Source organism: Lates calcarifer, linkage group LG23 (genome assembly GCF_001640805.2).
Source record: "Lates calcarifer isolate ASB-BC8 linkage group LG23, TLL_Latcal_v3, whole genome shotgun sequence".
Taxonomy (NCBI): Eukaryota; Metazoa; Chordata; class Actinopteri; family Centropomidae; genus Lates; species Lates calcarifer.
Genome location: NC_066855.1, coordinates 6,771,687 through 6,789,360, shown reverse-complemented (window position 1 = coordinate 6,789,360; position 17,674 = coordinate 6,771,687). Strand labels below are relative to the sequence as shown.

General features: G+C 41.7%; 2 protein-coding genes across 10 annotated transcripts in view; both read left to right on the top strand.

Moving 5' to 3' along the window:
• The window catches only part of raraa (retinoic acid receptor, alpha a), a 136,772-nt gene extending 131,785 nt beyond the window's left edge, over positions 1 to 4,987 (top strand). For all 9 annotated transcript variants that reach the window (XM_051066585.1, XM_018664905.2, XM_018664891.2 and 6 more), the window contains 5 exons: positions 1,189 to 1,349; positions 1,469 to 1,645; positions 1,745 to 1,949; positions 2,196 to 2,354; positions 2,456 to 4,987. In XM_051066585.1, coding sequence (XP_050922542.1) covers positions 1,189 to 1,349; positions 1,469 to 1,645; positions 1,745 to 1,949; positions 2,196 to 2,354; positions 2,456 to 2,652 — 899 coding nt within the window. In that variant the 3' untranslated portion in view covers positions 2,653 to 4,987. The remainder of the gene's footprint in view (positions 1 to 1,188; positions 1,350 to 1,468; positions 1,646 to 1,744; positions 1,950 to 2,195; positions 2,355 to 2,455) is intronic.
• A 1,379-nt stretch (positions 4,988 to 6,366) lies between these two features.
• On the top strand, positions 6,367 to 17,352 carry mki67 (marker of proliferation Ki-67). The gene is given in 18 exon segments (XM_051066270.1): positions 6,367 to 6,554; positions 7,038 to 7,140; positions 7,562 to 7,643; positions 7,870 to 7,985; positions 8,349 to 8,418; positions 8,543 to 8,626; positions 8,940 to 9,603; positions 9,736 to 9,971; positions 10,069 to 10,846; positions 11,107 to 11,222; positions 11,553 to 11,730; positions 11,817 to 11,960; positions 12,253 to 12,719; positions 12,721 to 13,185; positions 13,581 to 13,626; positions 13,743 to 13,826; positions 14,266 to 15,025; positions 15,352 to 17,352. Coding segments are annotated over 16 exon segments (4,017 nt in total). The 5' UTR covers positions 6,367 to 6,554; positions 7,038 to 7,051; the 3' UTR covers positions 14,664 to 15,025; positions 15,352 to 17,352.
• Positions 17,353 to 17,674: the final 322 nt, after the last annotated feature.

The following is a 17,674-nucleotide window of genomic DNA, read 5'->3' as shown; positions in this document are numbered from 1 at the left end:
CCTTCCTCCTTCCCTTCATGTTCTCCCAGGCAGGGAGGCCTGTCTGCGGGCTGATGAATGAGCAGCAGCACCAAGTAGTGCATCCCTGCCTGGCCCCGGGCCAAGCTCCTCCTGTCACAGACACTGATCTCCCATCAGCCTGAGCGCCATGGCCCTTAATGGTCAAGGTTAGGATTAAGACAAGGAAAATCTGATCTTAGGCCAGGGGATGGGGGGAAATTCGGGTACCTCGAGGGGAGGCAGAGATGGGAGAAATGATAGAGATGGCTTAAGGAAAGGGGGGATGATTTAAAGCAAAAGCAATACAATTTTGGACAGGAGCGAGAGTGTGCATCGGCAAGAATGGAGCAAACTGAGAGCGTGTTGTATAACTGAGAGAGAGGGAGAAATGTGTGACAGAGCGGAGAGAGAAAGCTGGAAGGTTTTTCCTGGTATGGGCTGAGCAGCCGAGCCCTTTTAAAACCATTAGAGGCAGGATATTTGTCATATTATGTTATTAGATTAGCCGGGACCCCTAATGAAAGCTGTGGCAATTTGTCAGCCTTATGGATAGCTCCATCCCCCACCACTATTTATCAAGTAGCACCCCATTTCACCCAACCCACCCCCCCACCCTCAACACACACATACACAACCTAGTAGTAGCTAAACTGCATCCCAGTGTGGATGGGCTCGGAGAAATGGATCGAGCTTCTAATGGGATTCCAATGCTAAACACCCTGCCTAGTGTTTTTTGTCATTTGGGGTGAGCAGACTATTCTCAGCCAGATCGCCCAGAGGGAAACAACACTGGATTATTTCCCCCCTCTCTCTATTACCATAGCTCTCCTCGATGGAGCTGTCTCACAACATTTATCTTATAGCATCGGATAAGAGAAGGGAAGCTGTGGTTGCTGCCGCTGTTTGCCGCAGACAGAACATCCTTTCCTACTGATGACTTTGCCTTTGATCCTGATCTCAGTTTACCTTGAGGTTAGTGTCAGGTGGTGCTAATGTTGTGAGCATGTTATAACACCTTTTCAAGCAATCTTTACTTTAAAATTAGAAACTGTATAGCATTCCTCTTTCATTGCTTGTTTTTGGCTGAGATACAGTTTGAACCACTCTATTTAAAAATGAATACATACGAGTTAAAATGTAACATTTGACCATACCGATCCCCCTGTTCTTCTCCTTGTTTCTATTTAGCGGTGAGGAATGACCGAAACAAGAAGAAAAAGGATGAAAAGAAACAGGAGTGCACAGAGAGCTACGTGCTGAGTCCCGACACAGAGCAGATGATTGACAGGGTTCGCAAGGCACACCAGGATACTTTCCCCTCTCTCTGCCAGCTGGGCAAATACACTACGGTCAGTAGCGTGACACTGATGCTCTGTTGGTGCCATAATTTGTTCACTGTTGTTATGCATTGTATGCACCATCACCTGCAAATATCTAAAACTTTTGCCACCTCTTCCCCTCCCTGCAGACTAACAGCTCAGAACGACGTGTATCCTTGGACGTAGACCTGTGGGACAAGTTCAGTGAACTCTCCACTAAGTGCATCATAAAGACAGTGGAGTTTGCTAAGCAGCTACCCGGCTTCACAACGCTTACAATTGCAGACCAGATCACTCTGCTCAAAGCCGCCTGCCTGGACATCCTGGTAAGAACAACAGCCCGGGAGGAGAAGGGAAGATTCAAGTGTTCTAACCAGCTCCCCAGTTAAACACTAGACAACCTATTCTGTTTCTGCTGTCCACAGATACTGCGGATCTGTACACGCTACACTCCAGAGCAAGACACCATGACCTTCTCAGATGGACTCACGCTAAACCGAACCCAGATGCACAACGCCGGCTTTGGTCCCCTCACCGACCTGGTTTTTGCTTTCGCTAACCAGCTCCTTCCCCTGGAGATGGACGATGCAGAGACAGGGCTGCTCAGCGCCATCTGTTTGCTGTGTGGAGGTACGACAAGCCCCGTAAAAACCCATTGACAAACTCATTGTCAACTTGAAAGTTTGAAAAAGCTCACACAGCTATTTAAAATTATGACCTGTAAACTAGGGCTCAGTGTCATCCCTGCCTATGGATGAAATAGCAGCAGGCTGGCTATGCTGTGCTCTGTCAGTGAGCACCACCTAGTGGCTAACTGTGGTTATGACAGCAGGAGAGTCCTGACGCATTTTTTGTACTTTGTGTGTTTATCCACAGATCGTCAGGACTTGGAAGAGGCAGAGAAAGTGGACGTCCTGCAAGAGCCCCTTCTGGAGGCGCTGAAGATTTATGTGAGGAAGAGGAGGCCCCACAAACCGCACATGTTCCCCAAGATGCTGATGAAGATCACTGATCTGAGAAGCATTAGTGCTAAAGGTCTGTAACCTACACTAGTGGAATAACGTACAAGAAAATGATTGATTTGATCCCTATAATGTAGCTTATATTTTCTTGTCTCTGTCCAACCCCCTCCACAGGAGCTGAGCGTGTCATCACCCTGAAGATGGAGATCCCAGGCTCCATGCCCCCTCTCATCCAGGAGATGCTGGAGAACTCAGAAGGTCTGGAGAGCAGTGCTGCAGGCGGCCGGCCAAGTGGTGCCCCCCCAGGCAGCTGCAGCCCCAGCCTGTCTCCCAGCTCTGCCCAAAGCAGTCCAGCCACACAATCGCCGTAATAGCGGCCCACCTTTTTATTTTCCCTCACAATGCTCTCTGTCTCCTCCCTCAATGTTCTGAAGAGGACGGGGCGAAGGAGGGGGTCCTTGACTCTGACTGCTGAACACAGGAGACTGGCAGAGCCAACCTCCTCCTCTCCTATGTCCCCCACCCCACCTCCTGACCTGCTTTCCCTCACTCTGGAGCACTGTCCTGACGTTAGGGGATGTAAGGCCAGGGGGAGGTGCGGGGCAACAGGATGCCTCCGAGAGACCACACCGTAAACACTGCTGATGACTCCTCCTTCTTCTCCCTCCACTCTCCTCTCCACTGCTACTCCTCCTCCTCTCCACCCTTCTCCAAAAAACTGATAGAAACAAGTCTGAATGCAGTGGAGACCAGTTTTGAGTTTTGAGTGGAACTGAAACTGGGTGGAGCATCGTGGGACAAATATATGGACATGGACAAATGCATACAGACTAACTTGACAAACACCAGACACTTTTTTGTTGTTCTCTGAGGCAGACTGCAAGCTTGGGACTTGTCAAAAGACCCCCCCTCCTCCTCAAAGACTTTGGGTCTTTTCTCTTTTTCCAACTTCAGAAAAAAAAACAGATTTCGTACAAAAGATATATAAATATATATAGAAAAGTTAAGGAACTATTGTGATTGACATGTCCAGACAGAATGGCAGGTTGAAATGAGGACATGTTTTCTGAGATTAGAAATTGTTGTACTGCATCACTGTTTGAATCTTTTCATACCCATCAAGAGTATTGAGAGAGATGTTTCAGTTTTATCACATTTGTACATCATTTGAATTAACAAAAAGCAAAAGATGATGAAATCTCTCTCCAGTCTACACATGCAAACACACAAACAAACACATAAACACACATACACACACAAATGTGCACAGAAAACAAGTCGCAATGAATATCACCTACTATTCCAGGTTGGATTTGTTTTCCTTTTTTCTTTATTATTTTTGCTTCCAAGAGAATGGAAAAAAATGATTGTATGAACTCGGTTGTATGATATGGTCACAGGTCCTTTCAAGAAATCAAATTAATGAAGATTCATTATTAAGGTGTATTTTAAGTAGCCTTTGAGTTTGTGTATATAAGCTGTATTCATTTCTTTAAAACTATGAAGAGTTTTAGGCTTCACCTGATTTTTTTTTTTTTAAGAATACCTTTTATGTGTTTTGTTTATAGGTTTGTGATTCAAGAAAAGACATTTTGAGCACATTTTACTGAAGGAAGTTCTTTCATGTTTTGTGTCTTACTAAATACTGGACAGGCCCTTAACCAATCACTGGCTGTTCAGAATGTGGCTTTCACAAACAATTTCAACCTTTGCCCCCCTTCCTTTCACTTTTAAAACATGTTTTTACGTACAGTAGATAACAAAGTAGCACTCCAGTCGGGGCATAGCTTTTTTGGCCATGTAGCAGAAAGAGATGATGTTTCTGAAAACGGTGAGCTAGACGCCACCTGTAGCTTGCCAGATTCAAGTGAGCTATAGGCAGCCCAGCTTCAAAGAGGGTTTAAATGTGAAGAATGGTGTACATACACACTGTATTAAACACAAGTGATTCTCAGTAGTCTCTGAATGGATCAATAATCTGTAGTGGATGGGAAAAGTCTAGACTGTAGTAATCCCTCTACTCTGTCAGTGGTCAGGCAAGTGAAGGTCCCCAATGTGATGTTTGTCAACTTGGTCCTCACAAATCTCCCTGTGGTAGAAACCAATATGTGACTTTTTGCCGGATCCAGAGCAACCTCACGCCCTGTGACTCACTTTACGCCAAAACGCCTTCACCGTTAACACGCATCTAGACCATCATTACTGTACACACGCCAATGTCTCAGGAAGGAATCATTTTTTTGTGCTTGGCCTGTTCTTTGTATATGTTCTGTGCTGCACCCCCTTAACCCTTCAATCACAGATGCACACATACACACACTTCTGCTACTGAGCCCCTGAATTTTTCTTCAATCACTCACTTTTGTTAATCCTGGCAGACCAGGACTTGTGCAGAGAGACACTGACCCCGCAACGTTACGACACAGGATGCCAGTGTGGAGTCTCTCTGAGTCGTTCATGTGTTCTTTTTATTTGTACGGTCAAAGCTGCTTTCATCATTTAGGACTTAACCTGTCCAGAACGGCGCACAACTTTTCCCTCCACTGCTAATCTGGAATAGCAACAGACACACCGTCAGTTTGAGAAGTATGGACTATGTTGCAATTTTGTCAAGATTATCAAGCGACTTTGAAAAAAAAAAAAAACAAAAAAAGATAAAAAATAAAACCAACATTTAATAATTATTAAATGTGTTTGTGTTGTTCACATGTGTTCTTCTTTTCATTCTTTGCAACAGGTCCTCAAGTTGAAGAAACTTATAACAAGGGCTCCCAAATCCATAGGTCACTGTTGATATGTATGTTCAATGTTAAATATTTGCTATCATCCACTAGATAAATACCACACCAAAAATTCTTCATGACAGCGACCTTTAATCAAAATCAGCAATAATGTTAGGTTAAAGTGAAACTTTGTTATGTTTTACTTTACTTTCTCTTAAAAATTCAACTCTCAAGCAGTAAAAAACACACCCATGCTGAATTTTAATAGTCTCAAGGGTTTTGCAGCTACAATCTCATTGGTTTGGTTTGACCGAGGTTAGCTAATGTAAGCAAAGTTTGGATATATATCTGTATAATGGACAATACAGAGTAAGTGTACTAAATTTTTGGGTCTTCTCTACTTGCTACTCTAACATAATATTTTAGCAGTTGCCATTATCCCATAATCAGCACTTGTGACCACAGTGACCGTAATTCATCAAAACTGACACAAACTCACATAAAAAGTGAGAATGTATAGTAAGAAATGACAGCAAACAGAAACTCTTAACCTACTGAAGCAGGAGTAGGGTAGATTTATAGCTTGTTGTACCAGACTTTATAAAGTATACAGTGCCATACAGTGATCATCTTCTGAATATGTAATGCTCACTGCACAAATTGATGTCTAGACTAAATAACTATCATCAAAGAGTAAACAAAGCAAACAAATCTGTACTTGAATTTAGGCATTTAGGCATAAAATTTGGAACAATTAAAAAGAATATATCCCTTATTCGTTTCTTCAGTTACACCCTTGCAATGAAATTAAATTTAATAATATAATAATAATAATAATAAAATGTAATAATAATATTAAAATGTCTTGTGAATACAGAAGATGTTATGATTATGTACAACAAATAGAGTGCTCTAAATGTTGGTAACTTAATATTGCTATATCCTGTTAAACCCATAAACCAGCTGACAGTCTGGATATAGCTGTGTGAAGGGTGGACTGATCATAGAAATGATTTTCATGAAAAAGCCCAATGATTGGTCTGTCTAGGCTCTGACGAATAACTACTATGCCCCGCCCTCTTACTAAGACTGCGACGTTTCAACCAATCACAGTCCTTCGCGCGGAATTTCAAACATTTTTAAATTGCCGTCCCGTTACCGAAGTGAGATTGTTCCGCCAAATTCATAAACAAAATAGTCCGTTTTATACAAATACAAGTTACCTTTGTTTCAGACAATCAAATACATCTTTACAAACACAGCAGCACAACATTATACATGGTTGTATCGCAAAACATCAGTTAATCCGACTATTTTGGTCGGTTACTGCGTATGTGTAGTTTGGCGGAGTGATACCACAGTATCTGTCTGGAGGAGATGAGAGACGACAAGGGTCGACTGTTCGTCGTTAGCCATCCGTACGTTGTAGGTCGTGAAAGAATCAGTCACTTATAGTGTGATATGATTTTATAGTCAAATTCGTTTTCGCTCCGTCACGGTCAATGTTTATGGATTGCCAGAAGCTGGTGTGTCTTTGAACGGACTTACAGGTGAGGGTACAATACTTACAGTGTATGTTTTTCAGTCTGTCGTACAGTCGACATAAATTGTACCACTTAACGTTAGGCTATATCTTTTACCGGCGAAGTTTCATGCTGTAGTTGCTAATGCCGCTTCAGGCAATTTATTCGTTGACAACTATATCTGATAAGATAATAACCGTCACTATTTGGATGACATTGCACGTGGATTGTCGCAGAATTGTGAGTAGTGTTTTAACTTGGAGTAACAACGACGTGCTTACACGAATAGCAACAGTAACGTCGAACTACATTAACATGGTGTTGGCCACTAGCTAATTAAGTGGCTAACTTACAGTTTACCGTGTTGCGTGTTTCTGGTGGGCTTCTTTCTGACATTAAAATGCTCTTCTCTAAAAATCCACTTTAAATGCCCCGAGGTTAACTCTACGTTGTTGTTGTTAAGCTAGCGCCCTATGGAGTTTTGACACTTGTGTTTTCTGATATTCGCAGGTAAAGGTACGAAAATGCCATTGCATGGGAAGATAGTCGTGATAAAGAGGAGTGGGGGAGATGGGACCGAGTTTCCTCTTACTGCAACATGTTTATTTGGCAGGTGAGCCCAACAAAATGCATGTGGTTGAGATAATGTTAGATTGTAATGTCATGTTTTCAGATTTCAGAGAATGCACTTTTTTACCGAGATACATTTCTGTTAAGTACAACGGACAATGCAATCACACTTTATGGTGGAGTCAACATTTGCTATGTGTGGCCTCGTGCTGGGGTTGACGTGCTGTAAAAAGCCCTTTTAGTTTGGAGGCGGGCCTTTGGGTGCTCACGTCAGAAACTTAAACACATGTCTGTTCCTGTTCTCACATCAAGTGCTAAAGACTCCATATTGTAAATTCAAACTTCTCTCAAGTTCGCCTTACTTTTGGACCTTGACATATTTCATTCACTTCCATCAGGTACTCGATGAACATGGTAACATTCACTGAATGTATAGCTAAATGTCTCTTTTTGTGATCTTACAGGAAGCCTGACTGCGATATTCGTATTCAGCTTCCTCAAGTCTCCAAGGAGCACTGCAGAATTGACTTGAATGAGAATAAAGAGGTAATGCTACATATACAGAACAGGACCATATTAACATATCAGTGTTTCAACTGTGTGTGTGTGTGTGTGTGGTGTGTGTGTGTGTGTGTGTGTGTGTAAATGTCATCACTTAAATTGCTTGTGGAAAATCTTGATGTAGATAGAAGTAAAAGCCTAGCAGACATATTCTTCTTTCAGCTTTTCTGTGGATTGTCTTTGAGGTGATATTTATGTTTATCTCTCCCAGGTCATTCTGACAAATTTGAGCTCAGTGAATCCAACCCGTGTCAACGGAGAGGCTCTGCAGCAGTGTGAGCGTTTGAAGCATGGAGATGTGATAACAATTATTGACCGTTCTTTCAGGTGTGTCTTAGAAAGTTTTTCAGTGTGGTGTTCTGTGGATATGAAGAGATATTGTATCATTCTTGTTACTACTGAGACTTTTGTAGTGTAGCATTTGCCATTAAGTAATATGACCCTTAAATGCAGTGATTGTTAGCCCTGCTGCAAATGCTGTTTGTATTATTGTATACAACAAACGTTTTCACCTGTGCTGTCAAGTATCCTTCAAAAGGGACATTAAATCAGAGAGTAAACCGAATGGCTTTTAACAAACAGACATACAGGGAAATGGAGATTGCTCAGTTTCATTGTCCTTGCGTTAAGCATTTTCATTACCTGTACAAGCTAGATCTTACTTACATTTTGTTACACTTGTTATTTCAGGTTTGAGTACCCTCCAGCACCCACACCAAAGAAGAGGTCTTCTGTAGGAGGCAAAACTGAAACCCTCAAAGTAATTTACCACTTACTTTTTTAATTGCTACAACCACAGCGCCATGAATTTGCCCACACTTTTAAAAAAATAAAAACAAAATTTAATTTTATTCTTTTCTAAATGTCTTCTGTCTTATGTGTAGGTTCTGCAAGATCAGCAAGTGACCGATACTGTCACTGTTGAAACAGGAGAAAAGAGGATCTCTGAAGTGTTCTCAGGTGAGATTGTATTATAGAGGTTATTTTTAATTGGCAATTTAAGAATGCTGTATTTGAAGCTGTTGATTGGTTACATTAGTCAAAGAGAAATTAAACAGAAAATCTGTGTTGGTGAAGATGGCATTGTAAAATTAACACATTCAAAGTGAATTGTATGTGTTTTTATATAATCCCTCCTGTTGATGGAATTTTGGTGCTTGTAGTTTTTAACTATCTTATTACTCTGATACTTAATCCAGTTTTATTTGAAGCTATCAAGTGTGCTAATCCTTTATGCATTTTTTACAAATTATTATAATAATTTGTTTATTTTTCTTAAAGATGGAACTAATCATGGACAACATCCAACGATCCCTGGAGAAAACTGCAGAGGTGGAATCTAAGGAAGATAGTAGCCTGCTGCAAAGCAAGACCACCTCCCCCTTCAATGATCTGTATCAAATGATCAAAAAGTCGCTGGATGTTAAGACCCCACGGAAATCTTCTGCCAGTGTACTTCAAACACCCAGCTCAAGGTTTTGCACCCCAAAACCTGGTTCAGTCAGGAAAAATGATGGAAAACCTGCCATTTCCACAGAAGACAAAAGCACACCAAAGAAGGCTGAAGCTAAAGTCTTTACTGGAGCTGATGAAACCAAGGGGGAAATTGAGGGTGTTGGTAATGGGACCCCAAAGTCTGTTAAGAAGCAGAGGAAGTCCTTCCAGGTTCCTCCTGAGATGGCTGGACCTGCAGCTGAACATGCATCGGAGTCTGAAGCAGCTTCACCTCAGAAGAGAAACCGTACACCCCCCCAGAGGTTTACTGTGTGTGAGGTTATTGAGCAAGTTTCTGCTCAAACACCAAAGTCACCAACGAGAAGAAAGAGCAAGGAGGTCACACCAGTAAAATCTGCTGTGACAAAGGAACAAGAAGAGCAAGCAATGACTCCCAAAACGGCACATCATCAAAAGGCATCACCAAGGAGCTCCGGGAGAGCTGAAAAAGGTAATAAACAGTGTTGATCATCTCTCTTTTGAATTTTGTAGTTTTTGAACGAAATGACAGCAAATATTCAAGAATGTGCTTTATATATGTTTGAGAGATTTGTAACATGATCAAAAACTACTTATTTTTTAGTGAAAGAGATGTCCAAAAAACGCAAAAGTGGAGAACTTGCGGCTGACTTGCCCACATCACAAATTAAGAAGAAACGCGTTTCCTTTGGAGGGTACCTGGCCCCAGAGTTATTTGACAAACGACTGCCTCCTGACTCTCCATTACGTAAGGGGGCCACTCCCAGAAGAAGCTTGTGTCTGTCAAAACCCAGCCAACAGTCACTCCTTAGACGAGCATCAGTCAGTGGATTCCTAAAGGTAAGAATTAAGCAAAGATAATGACTCCAGTATCAAGACAGCAAAATAATTGCTATGACTCATACAGTCTTATTTGAAATGATCTTGTTTTAAATAGGAGTTTGAACAAGATAGCCCCAGTGTGCTAAGTCCTGCAAAAAAGAGGACTCCATCACCTAAAAAGTCATCAAGTTCCAAGAATGCGTCTCCTAAGACCCCAACGCCTGGAAAGAAGACTCCAAAATCCAACACGCCATCTCCCAAGGCAGCATCTCCTGGAAAGAAGACTCCAAAATCCAAGACACCATCTCCCAAGGCAACATCTCCTGCAAAGAAGACTCCAAAATCCAAGACACCATCTCCCAAGGCAACATCTCCTGCAAAGAAGACTCCAAAATCCAAGACACCATCTCCCAAGGCAACATCTCCTGCAAAGAAGTCACTGAAATCTACATCTCCTTCTCCAAAGGCAGCATCTCCTGGAAAGAAATCTCCAAGATCCAAGACTCCATCTCCTGCAAGGGGAAGGTCTCCCTCAAGTAAAATGGAAACTCAGAAAACCAGTGAACAGCCTAGAACCCAACGCAGGTCTATAACCCCAGGTCAAATGGCTTGCAAAGAAACACCCAAAGGTGATGTAACACCTGCTAAAACCCCTTTTGATTTAACAGTCAGGACCCCCACAGTGCAAGGTCGCTTCTCTGTGTCACGCATCAGCACTCCATCTCCAGTTGCAGAAGATGCTGTTCCTGAGCAGATGGCTTTACTTACTGTTACCCCTAAAATACCTCTGAAGAGGAAGAGCATGAAGAGTGCCTCACGGAAGACTCCAAGTGTGGCCAAGAGCGCTGTGAAAATAATGCGCAGAAGTGGCATTTCACGGGCATCTATGAAAGGTATGTTAGACACTGAAGTTTTATTTATTTTTTTACATGTTCTTAGTGTTTTATCAACAACAGAAACCTTTGTCAAGTCTAAGCCATGTCATTGGTCTGTATGTGAGGTGTGAAGAGCTATGGTGATTCAACTACTATATTTACCATTCAAGCATGTTTTAGCATGACTTGAAAATGGTAAACAGATAATCCTTTCCATGTCTGGCTGATGACGAAAAAAGTAAATTAAAAAAAAAAAATAAAAATCTTTCTCTTTTCAGTCAAAAATTCCTGGGCAGAAATTGTGAAATTTGGTAAACCCAAGGCTCAAGTGGCTGCTCCAGCTCCGAATATGGTCACCAAAAAGACTATGAAGAAGGTGGTGTCCAAACCACAGGTAAGAAGAAGATACTGTAACAATTATATGGTACCTCATCTTAACAAATGTTTTTTTTTCTAGTCTTGCAACAACCTTAACTTATTGGACATATTATGAACAACAGACTTCTACTATATTCTGTGTTTTGCTGCGTGTGACTTTTTAATTACTAAACTGAGGAAAAATATTATTGCTCCTTAATATAGGACCTGTTCAACCATGTTAAATGTATGTTTATCCTGTTTGTTAAATTTTACTGTATTTCAGCCATCACAGTAATGGGTAATGTTGTGATTTTTGCACGATTACTGTTGAACTGCAATGACCATGTCTTTCTCAATCTCTCAGACACCTGCAAGAAACATCAAGGGCCATGTCAGCACTGGACATGCAAATTCACCTGTTACCATTGTTTTGGGCAGAGCTCAAAAACAAAAGGTTGTATATTCAACTGGTGCTGCACCAAGAGTGGTCACCAATACCACAGTCTTCAAAAAGGACATGAAAATGGATGAGGACCTGACTGGTATTAACCTTCTTCTATCCTAACAAATGGAAACATTGGACTTTGTTCTTTACTGCATTTGCTGATGATGTGCCTTGTGGTTTCAGGAATTTCTGAAATGTTTAAAACCCCTGTAAATGAAAGGAAGAGGAGATCTGTCATCAATGACAACAATACCACCAAGACACCAGTGGCAGTTCTGGGCATGTCTGTGGTTGAACCATCACTTTTAAACACACCAGAGGAGCCAGGTAAAGTGTATGATAATAATCTTACAGACAGGGAATCAAAGCATAAAGCACAAATTACATTTTTTGGTACAAACCTAAATTATGAACTTGTCACCTGTTGAAAAACAACTATAGTGTAGAGCCTTATATAATGAGGAATTTAACCACAAGTCAAGGATCTCTGTGCACAAAAAGAAAAGTCTATGTGAGCTGTGCACTTGTATGTGCATGACACATTGTTATTCTGCATAATCACCAAGACGGGTTTGGTTTTTAAACCAGCATAACTCATGTATTGTGATGTGTTTTACAGGAGAAATGATTGTCTCTCCACTGAGTATGGAATCAACAGTGAAAGGCAGAAGATACAACAGTGAAGCAGTACAACGCCTTCTTAATGGAGATCAAGAATCTAGCTTCATCAGTGAGATCCCTGCCATTGAGATTCACTCTGATGAACCTAGTGAACAGCAGTGCACAGACGTGAAGACAACCCCTGTTGCAACTCCCAAGCAGAAGCCAGAACAACTGGAGTGTCTCACTGGAGTGAAGAGGATCATGAAGACGCCAAGACAGAAAGCTGAACCCATTGAGGACTTGAGAGGGAAACTTCTGAAAACTCCCAAACAGAAGCCTGAACAACAAGAGTGCCTCTCTGGAATTAAGAGGATCATGAAGACTCCAAGACAGAAGGCTGAACCTGTTGAGGACATCAGAGGAAATATTCTGGCAACTCCCAAGCAGAAGCCTGAGCAACAAGAGTGCCTTACAGGAGTTCAAGAGAATTTTTAAGACCCCACAACAGGAAGTTGAACCTCTTGAAGACATTCAAGAAAAACTTCTGAAGACCCCCAAAGCTCGAGAGGCTGGCAACAAGAGTCTGGATGGTGTCAAGGAACTTCAGAAGACACCAGTGCACACACAAGAAACTGAAGACGTATCTGAAATGACAGACATGAAAACTCCAAACCTGAAGAGCTCCCCATTGGTGTGTCTCACGGGGGTCAAGAGAATAATGAAGACACCCAAGGAAAAAAGTGCCCCAGTTGAAGATATGGTCGGTGTGAAGAGGCTCATGAAAACCCCCAGAGAGAAAGCTGAACCTGTTGCGGACAACTTCTGTATCAAGAGACTCATGAAGTCACCAAGGCTGAGGGGTAATGCTCCAGTGGAAGACTTTGAGGGACTTCAAGAGCTCATGGAGGAGCCACTGACTGATACCTCAGGACAACTGGAAACAAATAAGGTAATACTGGAAGCACCTGCACTGATGTTTTCATTATTTTATTGGAAGATTCGCCTGAAATAATTTTTGATTATTTGATAGCAGAAACAAACTCACTGTTAATGTGATCAGAAACCGTTTCAATTATCAATGAACTGAACATGATAAAATGCTTCTAATTTGGATTTTTCTCACTTACACTCAGGAAGTCATTTGATTAAATTTAAATAATATAATAGTTGTCTAAACATTTAGGCTTATCTTTTCATCTTGCTGTTGTAGTAGTATTGTCTGTGTAGCCACAGAGTGACAGTGTTGAATTTCACTAAACCTATCTTTTGTTGTGTGCATGGTTTACTTGCTTTATTTGTAATGAGTTCTCATTATCTAAAATGTTTTTGACTTATTTCCAACAGGTTGAAGATCAAACACCTATGGACTGTGGTGAAGACATATCAAAAGGTTAGTTGGTTAAGTTTGATCAAAATAAAGTTAGTAATACGTGACATTAGAATGGTTGTATAAGCTGCGTTACACTGATAACCTGATTATGTTTTATTGTCCTGTTTCTTATATAGAACTAAACTTTGCCCACGAGACAGCACAGGACAATAGGGCGTCAGATGTGATTGATAATATTCCCCATGTTGACAAAGCAAACGGTAAATTTACGGACATTTGTCCCTTTTTAATTGCTTTATGTTAGAATTATTTATCATGACATTATCTTATTTATAACCTGAAAATGTGGATATTGAGTGGTGTGTTTACTGAAACTTAGAATTATAATGACAAACTTTGCATACTAATACACCATAAGAAACGGAGGAAGTCTCCACTTAAGTAAATTTGTGTCCTAATATGTTTTTGGCCTGCCTGAAAGAACCGTAGCACAAAAATGAAATGTTGGACATGTTATCCACACTGAATCTCATACATGAACACAAAAAATACTTAACATTAGGGAAGGTTTGATACTTGTTTATGATCTTTGCTATGGAGTTGTTAAAACTGAACTGAAGCCTGATACAAGTATTTCAGCAGCTTAAAAACTCAACCACATCTCTTTTTGTGTGTGTGTGTGTGTGTGTTTAATTTTAGAAGCAGATGTGAATGAAGTTGTTGTTCATAATGACATCGAGGAGGTATCAAGTGGACACAATAACAATGAATCATCAGATGCCATGGAAACTATCTCTCAGGCAGCTGTAGATGAGAGCTTACCTGTGGAACAGCCCAAAGTAGATGCAGTAGATGAGAATTCATCTGAAGAACAACCAAAAGTGGAGACTGCCACCGTCAAAGACACAGAAATGGATACAACTGCTGCAGATCCTGACCATGAGAAGAAATTGGTTCGTGGCCGAAGGGTAAAAACAGTGGAATCTAAAGAAGCTGAGGACAAAGAAGAGGCAACAGAACATTCTGGTTGTCGCTCCTGCTCCAGTCAGAGCAAGAAGAGGGAAGAAAACCGAGGCCACTGCTCCATCCAATGTTAGACAAACAACAAGGAACAGAAGCAAAGATGTTGAGCTGACAATGGAAGAAAGTGTCCTTCAACCTCCTAAAGCTGCCCCTAAGCCTCGAAGAGGAAGAAATGCCAAAAAAGCCTCGGAAGATCAAGCTGAAGAGGTTGCTACTGAGACAGAAATCGAGCCAGAAGCTAAGAGCGAACAGATCCCCCTAGTTGATGTCGACCACAGAGTAAATGACCATGTAGCACCCCAGGAGAAGGCTGTTTCAAAGCCCAGGCGAGGGAGAAAACCTAAACAAGAATCTGAACCATCTCAATCAATGCCAGAGCAGCGAGATGTGCCTTGTGCTCAGAGTGACGATGTTCCCCATGCTGACATGGCTAAAGGTATGTCATCTTTCTTACTTTTTCTGATCCCATACAACACATGTAAAAGTAAAGGAATTGGATAAATGTGTTCTTTATTCTTGGGAGAATTCTGTATGTCCCATTAACCAAAGCAAGACAAGGGACATTTGATTTGGCTTTAAACAGAAGTGTTGAATAAAGTAGCTGTGCTGGGCTCCATGTATGGGCCTTCCCACAGATTTTCATTGGAAAAAAACAAGTCCTGATCCATGTACTGTGTTATAATGATCAGTTATTGATACTTAAATGCTCAACCACAAGCAAATGATAACACCTCTCCATCACTCTCTCTTCAATGATTTTAGATACAAATGAAGTCTGCAGTGACCAGCTGAAGTTTGTGCCCAGTGGAAATGATGAAAATAAAACCGTAGATGCCATGGAGACTTTTCCCCAGGCACCTGTAACTGAGAGTTTACCTGAAGTGGACACAGAAACAGATGCAGTTGTTGTTCAGAAGAAATCTGTTCGAGGCCGAAAGGCTAAAGTGGCTGAATCTAAAGCAGCTAAGGATAACCAGGAGGCAGCAGACCATTCTGAAGATCCTGTTCTCCCTGCTCCAGTCAGAGGAAGAAGAGGGAAGAAAACTGAAGCTCCTGCACCACCTGCTGTTAGACAAACAACAAGAACCAGAAATGCAAAGTCTGATGAAAAACCTGAAGTGGTACCTGAGAAATCAGTGGAAATGCAACCAATTACTGAGATTTCTACTGAAGCTGTGAATGACCAGACCTCTCCGATAAATACCAGTCAAGAAGAAAATGACTCTGCACCCCCTGCAGAGGAAGCTGTCGTGAAGCCTGTTAGAGGGAGAAGAACTAAACAAACACCTGTTGAGCCACCTCAGGCAGATTCTCAACCTGAACAGCCCATTCCTGTTGTTGGAAAACCCAGAAGAGGGAGAAAGACAAAAACTGATATTGTTGAACAAAATGAGGTTGCAGAAGACACAGAGCCCAAACTGCAGTCTCAACCTCCAGTCAGGGCCAAGAGGGGAAGAAACACCAAACCGGAAGAAGAAAAGCAAGAGAATGATGGTGAGACTGCTTCAGGTGAGATTCCTGAATCCCGGGGGCCAGTTAAAAAATCAAGGAGAACCAGGAAGGCTGAGGAAGACGATGTAGAACCAAGAGAAGAAATCCAAACATCTGAGGTGATTGTCCCAGAGGCGGCTGTTGCTGAACCAGTGAAGATGAATGAACAGGCTGCTGTGGCAAAACCCAGGAGAGGGGGGCGAAAAGCAAAACAAGACCCTGAGAGTGAAACTCCTGTTGAGTCCATCCGAGGTCCAAGAGGTCCCTGCTGCCAGCTCCACAGACAAACCCAAACGGGGCAGGAGAGGAAAACAGGTTACTGAGGAGGTTAGCATCTCTGCCGAAGTACCAGAAGCAAAACCTGACCACCAGCCAGAGGCTGAAGAGGAGAAAAATGCTGAGCCAGATGCTCCAGTCATTAAACACAGCAGGGGAAGGGGGGTGAAGACTTCTGTGAAAACTGACATTTCACAGGCCGTCCCTGCCAAGAGAGCACGTCGAGGTGCTGCTCTTCCCCTTGAGGAGAGCAGTACAGAATCCACAGTCCTGGTTTCAGAGTCTGCTCTGACAGTAGAGCCACCTAAAAGGGGGAGGCGGGCAGCAGCAAAGCCCACAACAGATGAGCCCACAGTGAGCAGTGACCAGGCAGATCCCTCTCAAGATTTAAGCAGTGCTGTTGTAGAAGACACAAAAATGTCCAAAAGATCTGTCAGGTGGAAATCGGAGTTGGAAGTCTTTCAGATCCCAAAAGCAACACCTGTAAAGGCCGTTCGAGGCAGGAAGTCAAAACTTGGAAACCAGGTTGAAGCTGAAAGCAAAAACGATGCCAACAAAACTGAAGAGAAGGATCTCTCAGATGAAGTTGTTGAAGCTCAGCCCGTCAAGAAGGCCAGGCGAGGGGCGAAGGTCGCTGATGAAGCAGAGTCTTCAAGTAAAGTGGACCCCAAGAAAGATGCTGAAGCTGAGACTCAGCCAAAAACTCGAAGAGGAAGATCAGCAAAGAAATAAAAGCATTTGTATATAGTCATAACCACAATGATTTTTTTCCTTTTAAACTTTTTGTACCTGTCATATTTTAGATTAGAAGGCATTTTAGACTAGTTTTATTGACTGAAAATGAAGCACTGCTTTTTTTTGTTTTTTTTCCAAGACAGCAGGGAATTTTGTTTTAACCATTTATTTTGTGACAAGTTGTATGTTCATTACTGATTTTGCAAATATTTTTATGGTGGAAAAAAGCGGTTATTAAATTTTTTTGTATAATGGAAAAAACTGGTCTGAGTTTGTATTTTCTGTTACTCATAGTATTCAAGTGTGGTGTTAAGATGACTGGGTTGGTAGTTCATCAAATGGCTTGAAAGGCATCACAAAGATGGCAACACCTGAGCTCCATCATGTTTATGATATGGTTTTATAAGCAGAGGAAAAAACAAAAAGTGAAATAATCTATTTTCAGTATCTATATCTATTTTCTAGGTAGGGGCAAACAAAATTGCGAGGTAGGCATTCAAGTGTAAAATGCCAAGTGGATTATGGGGTTTAAAAAAAAAAAAACACCACCCCCGGTATTTTAAAACAAATATTGAGCCACCAG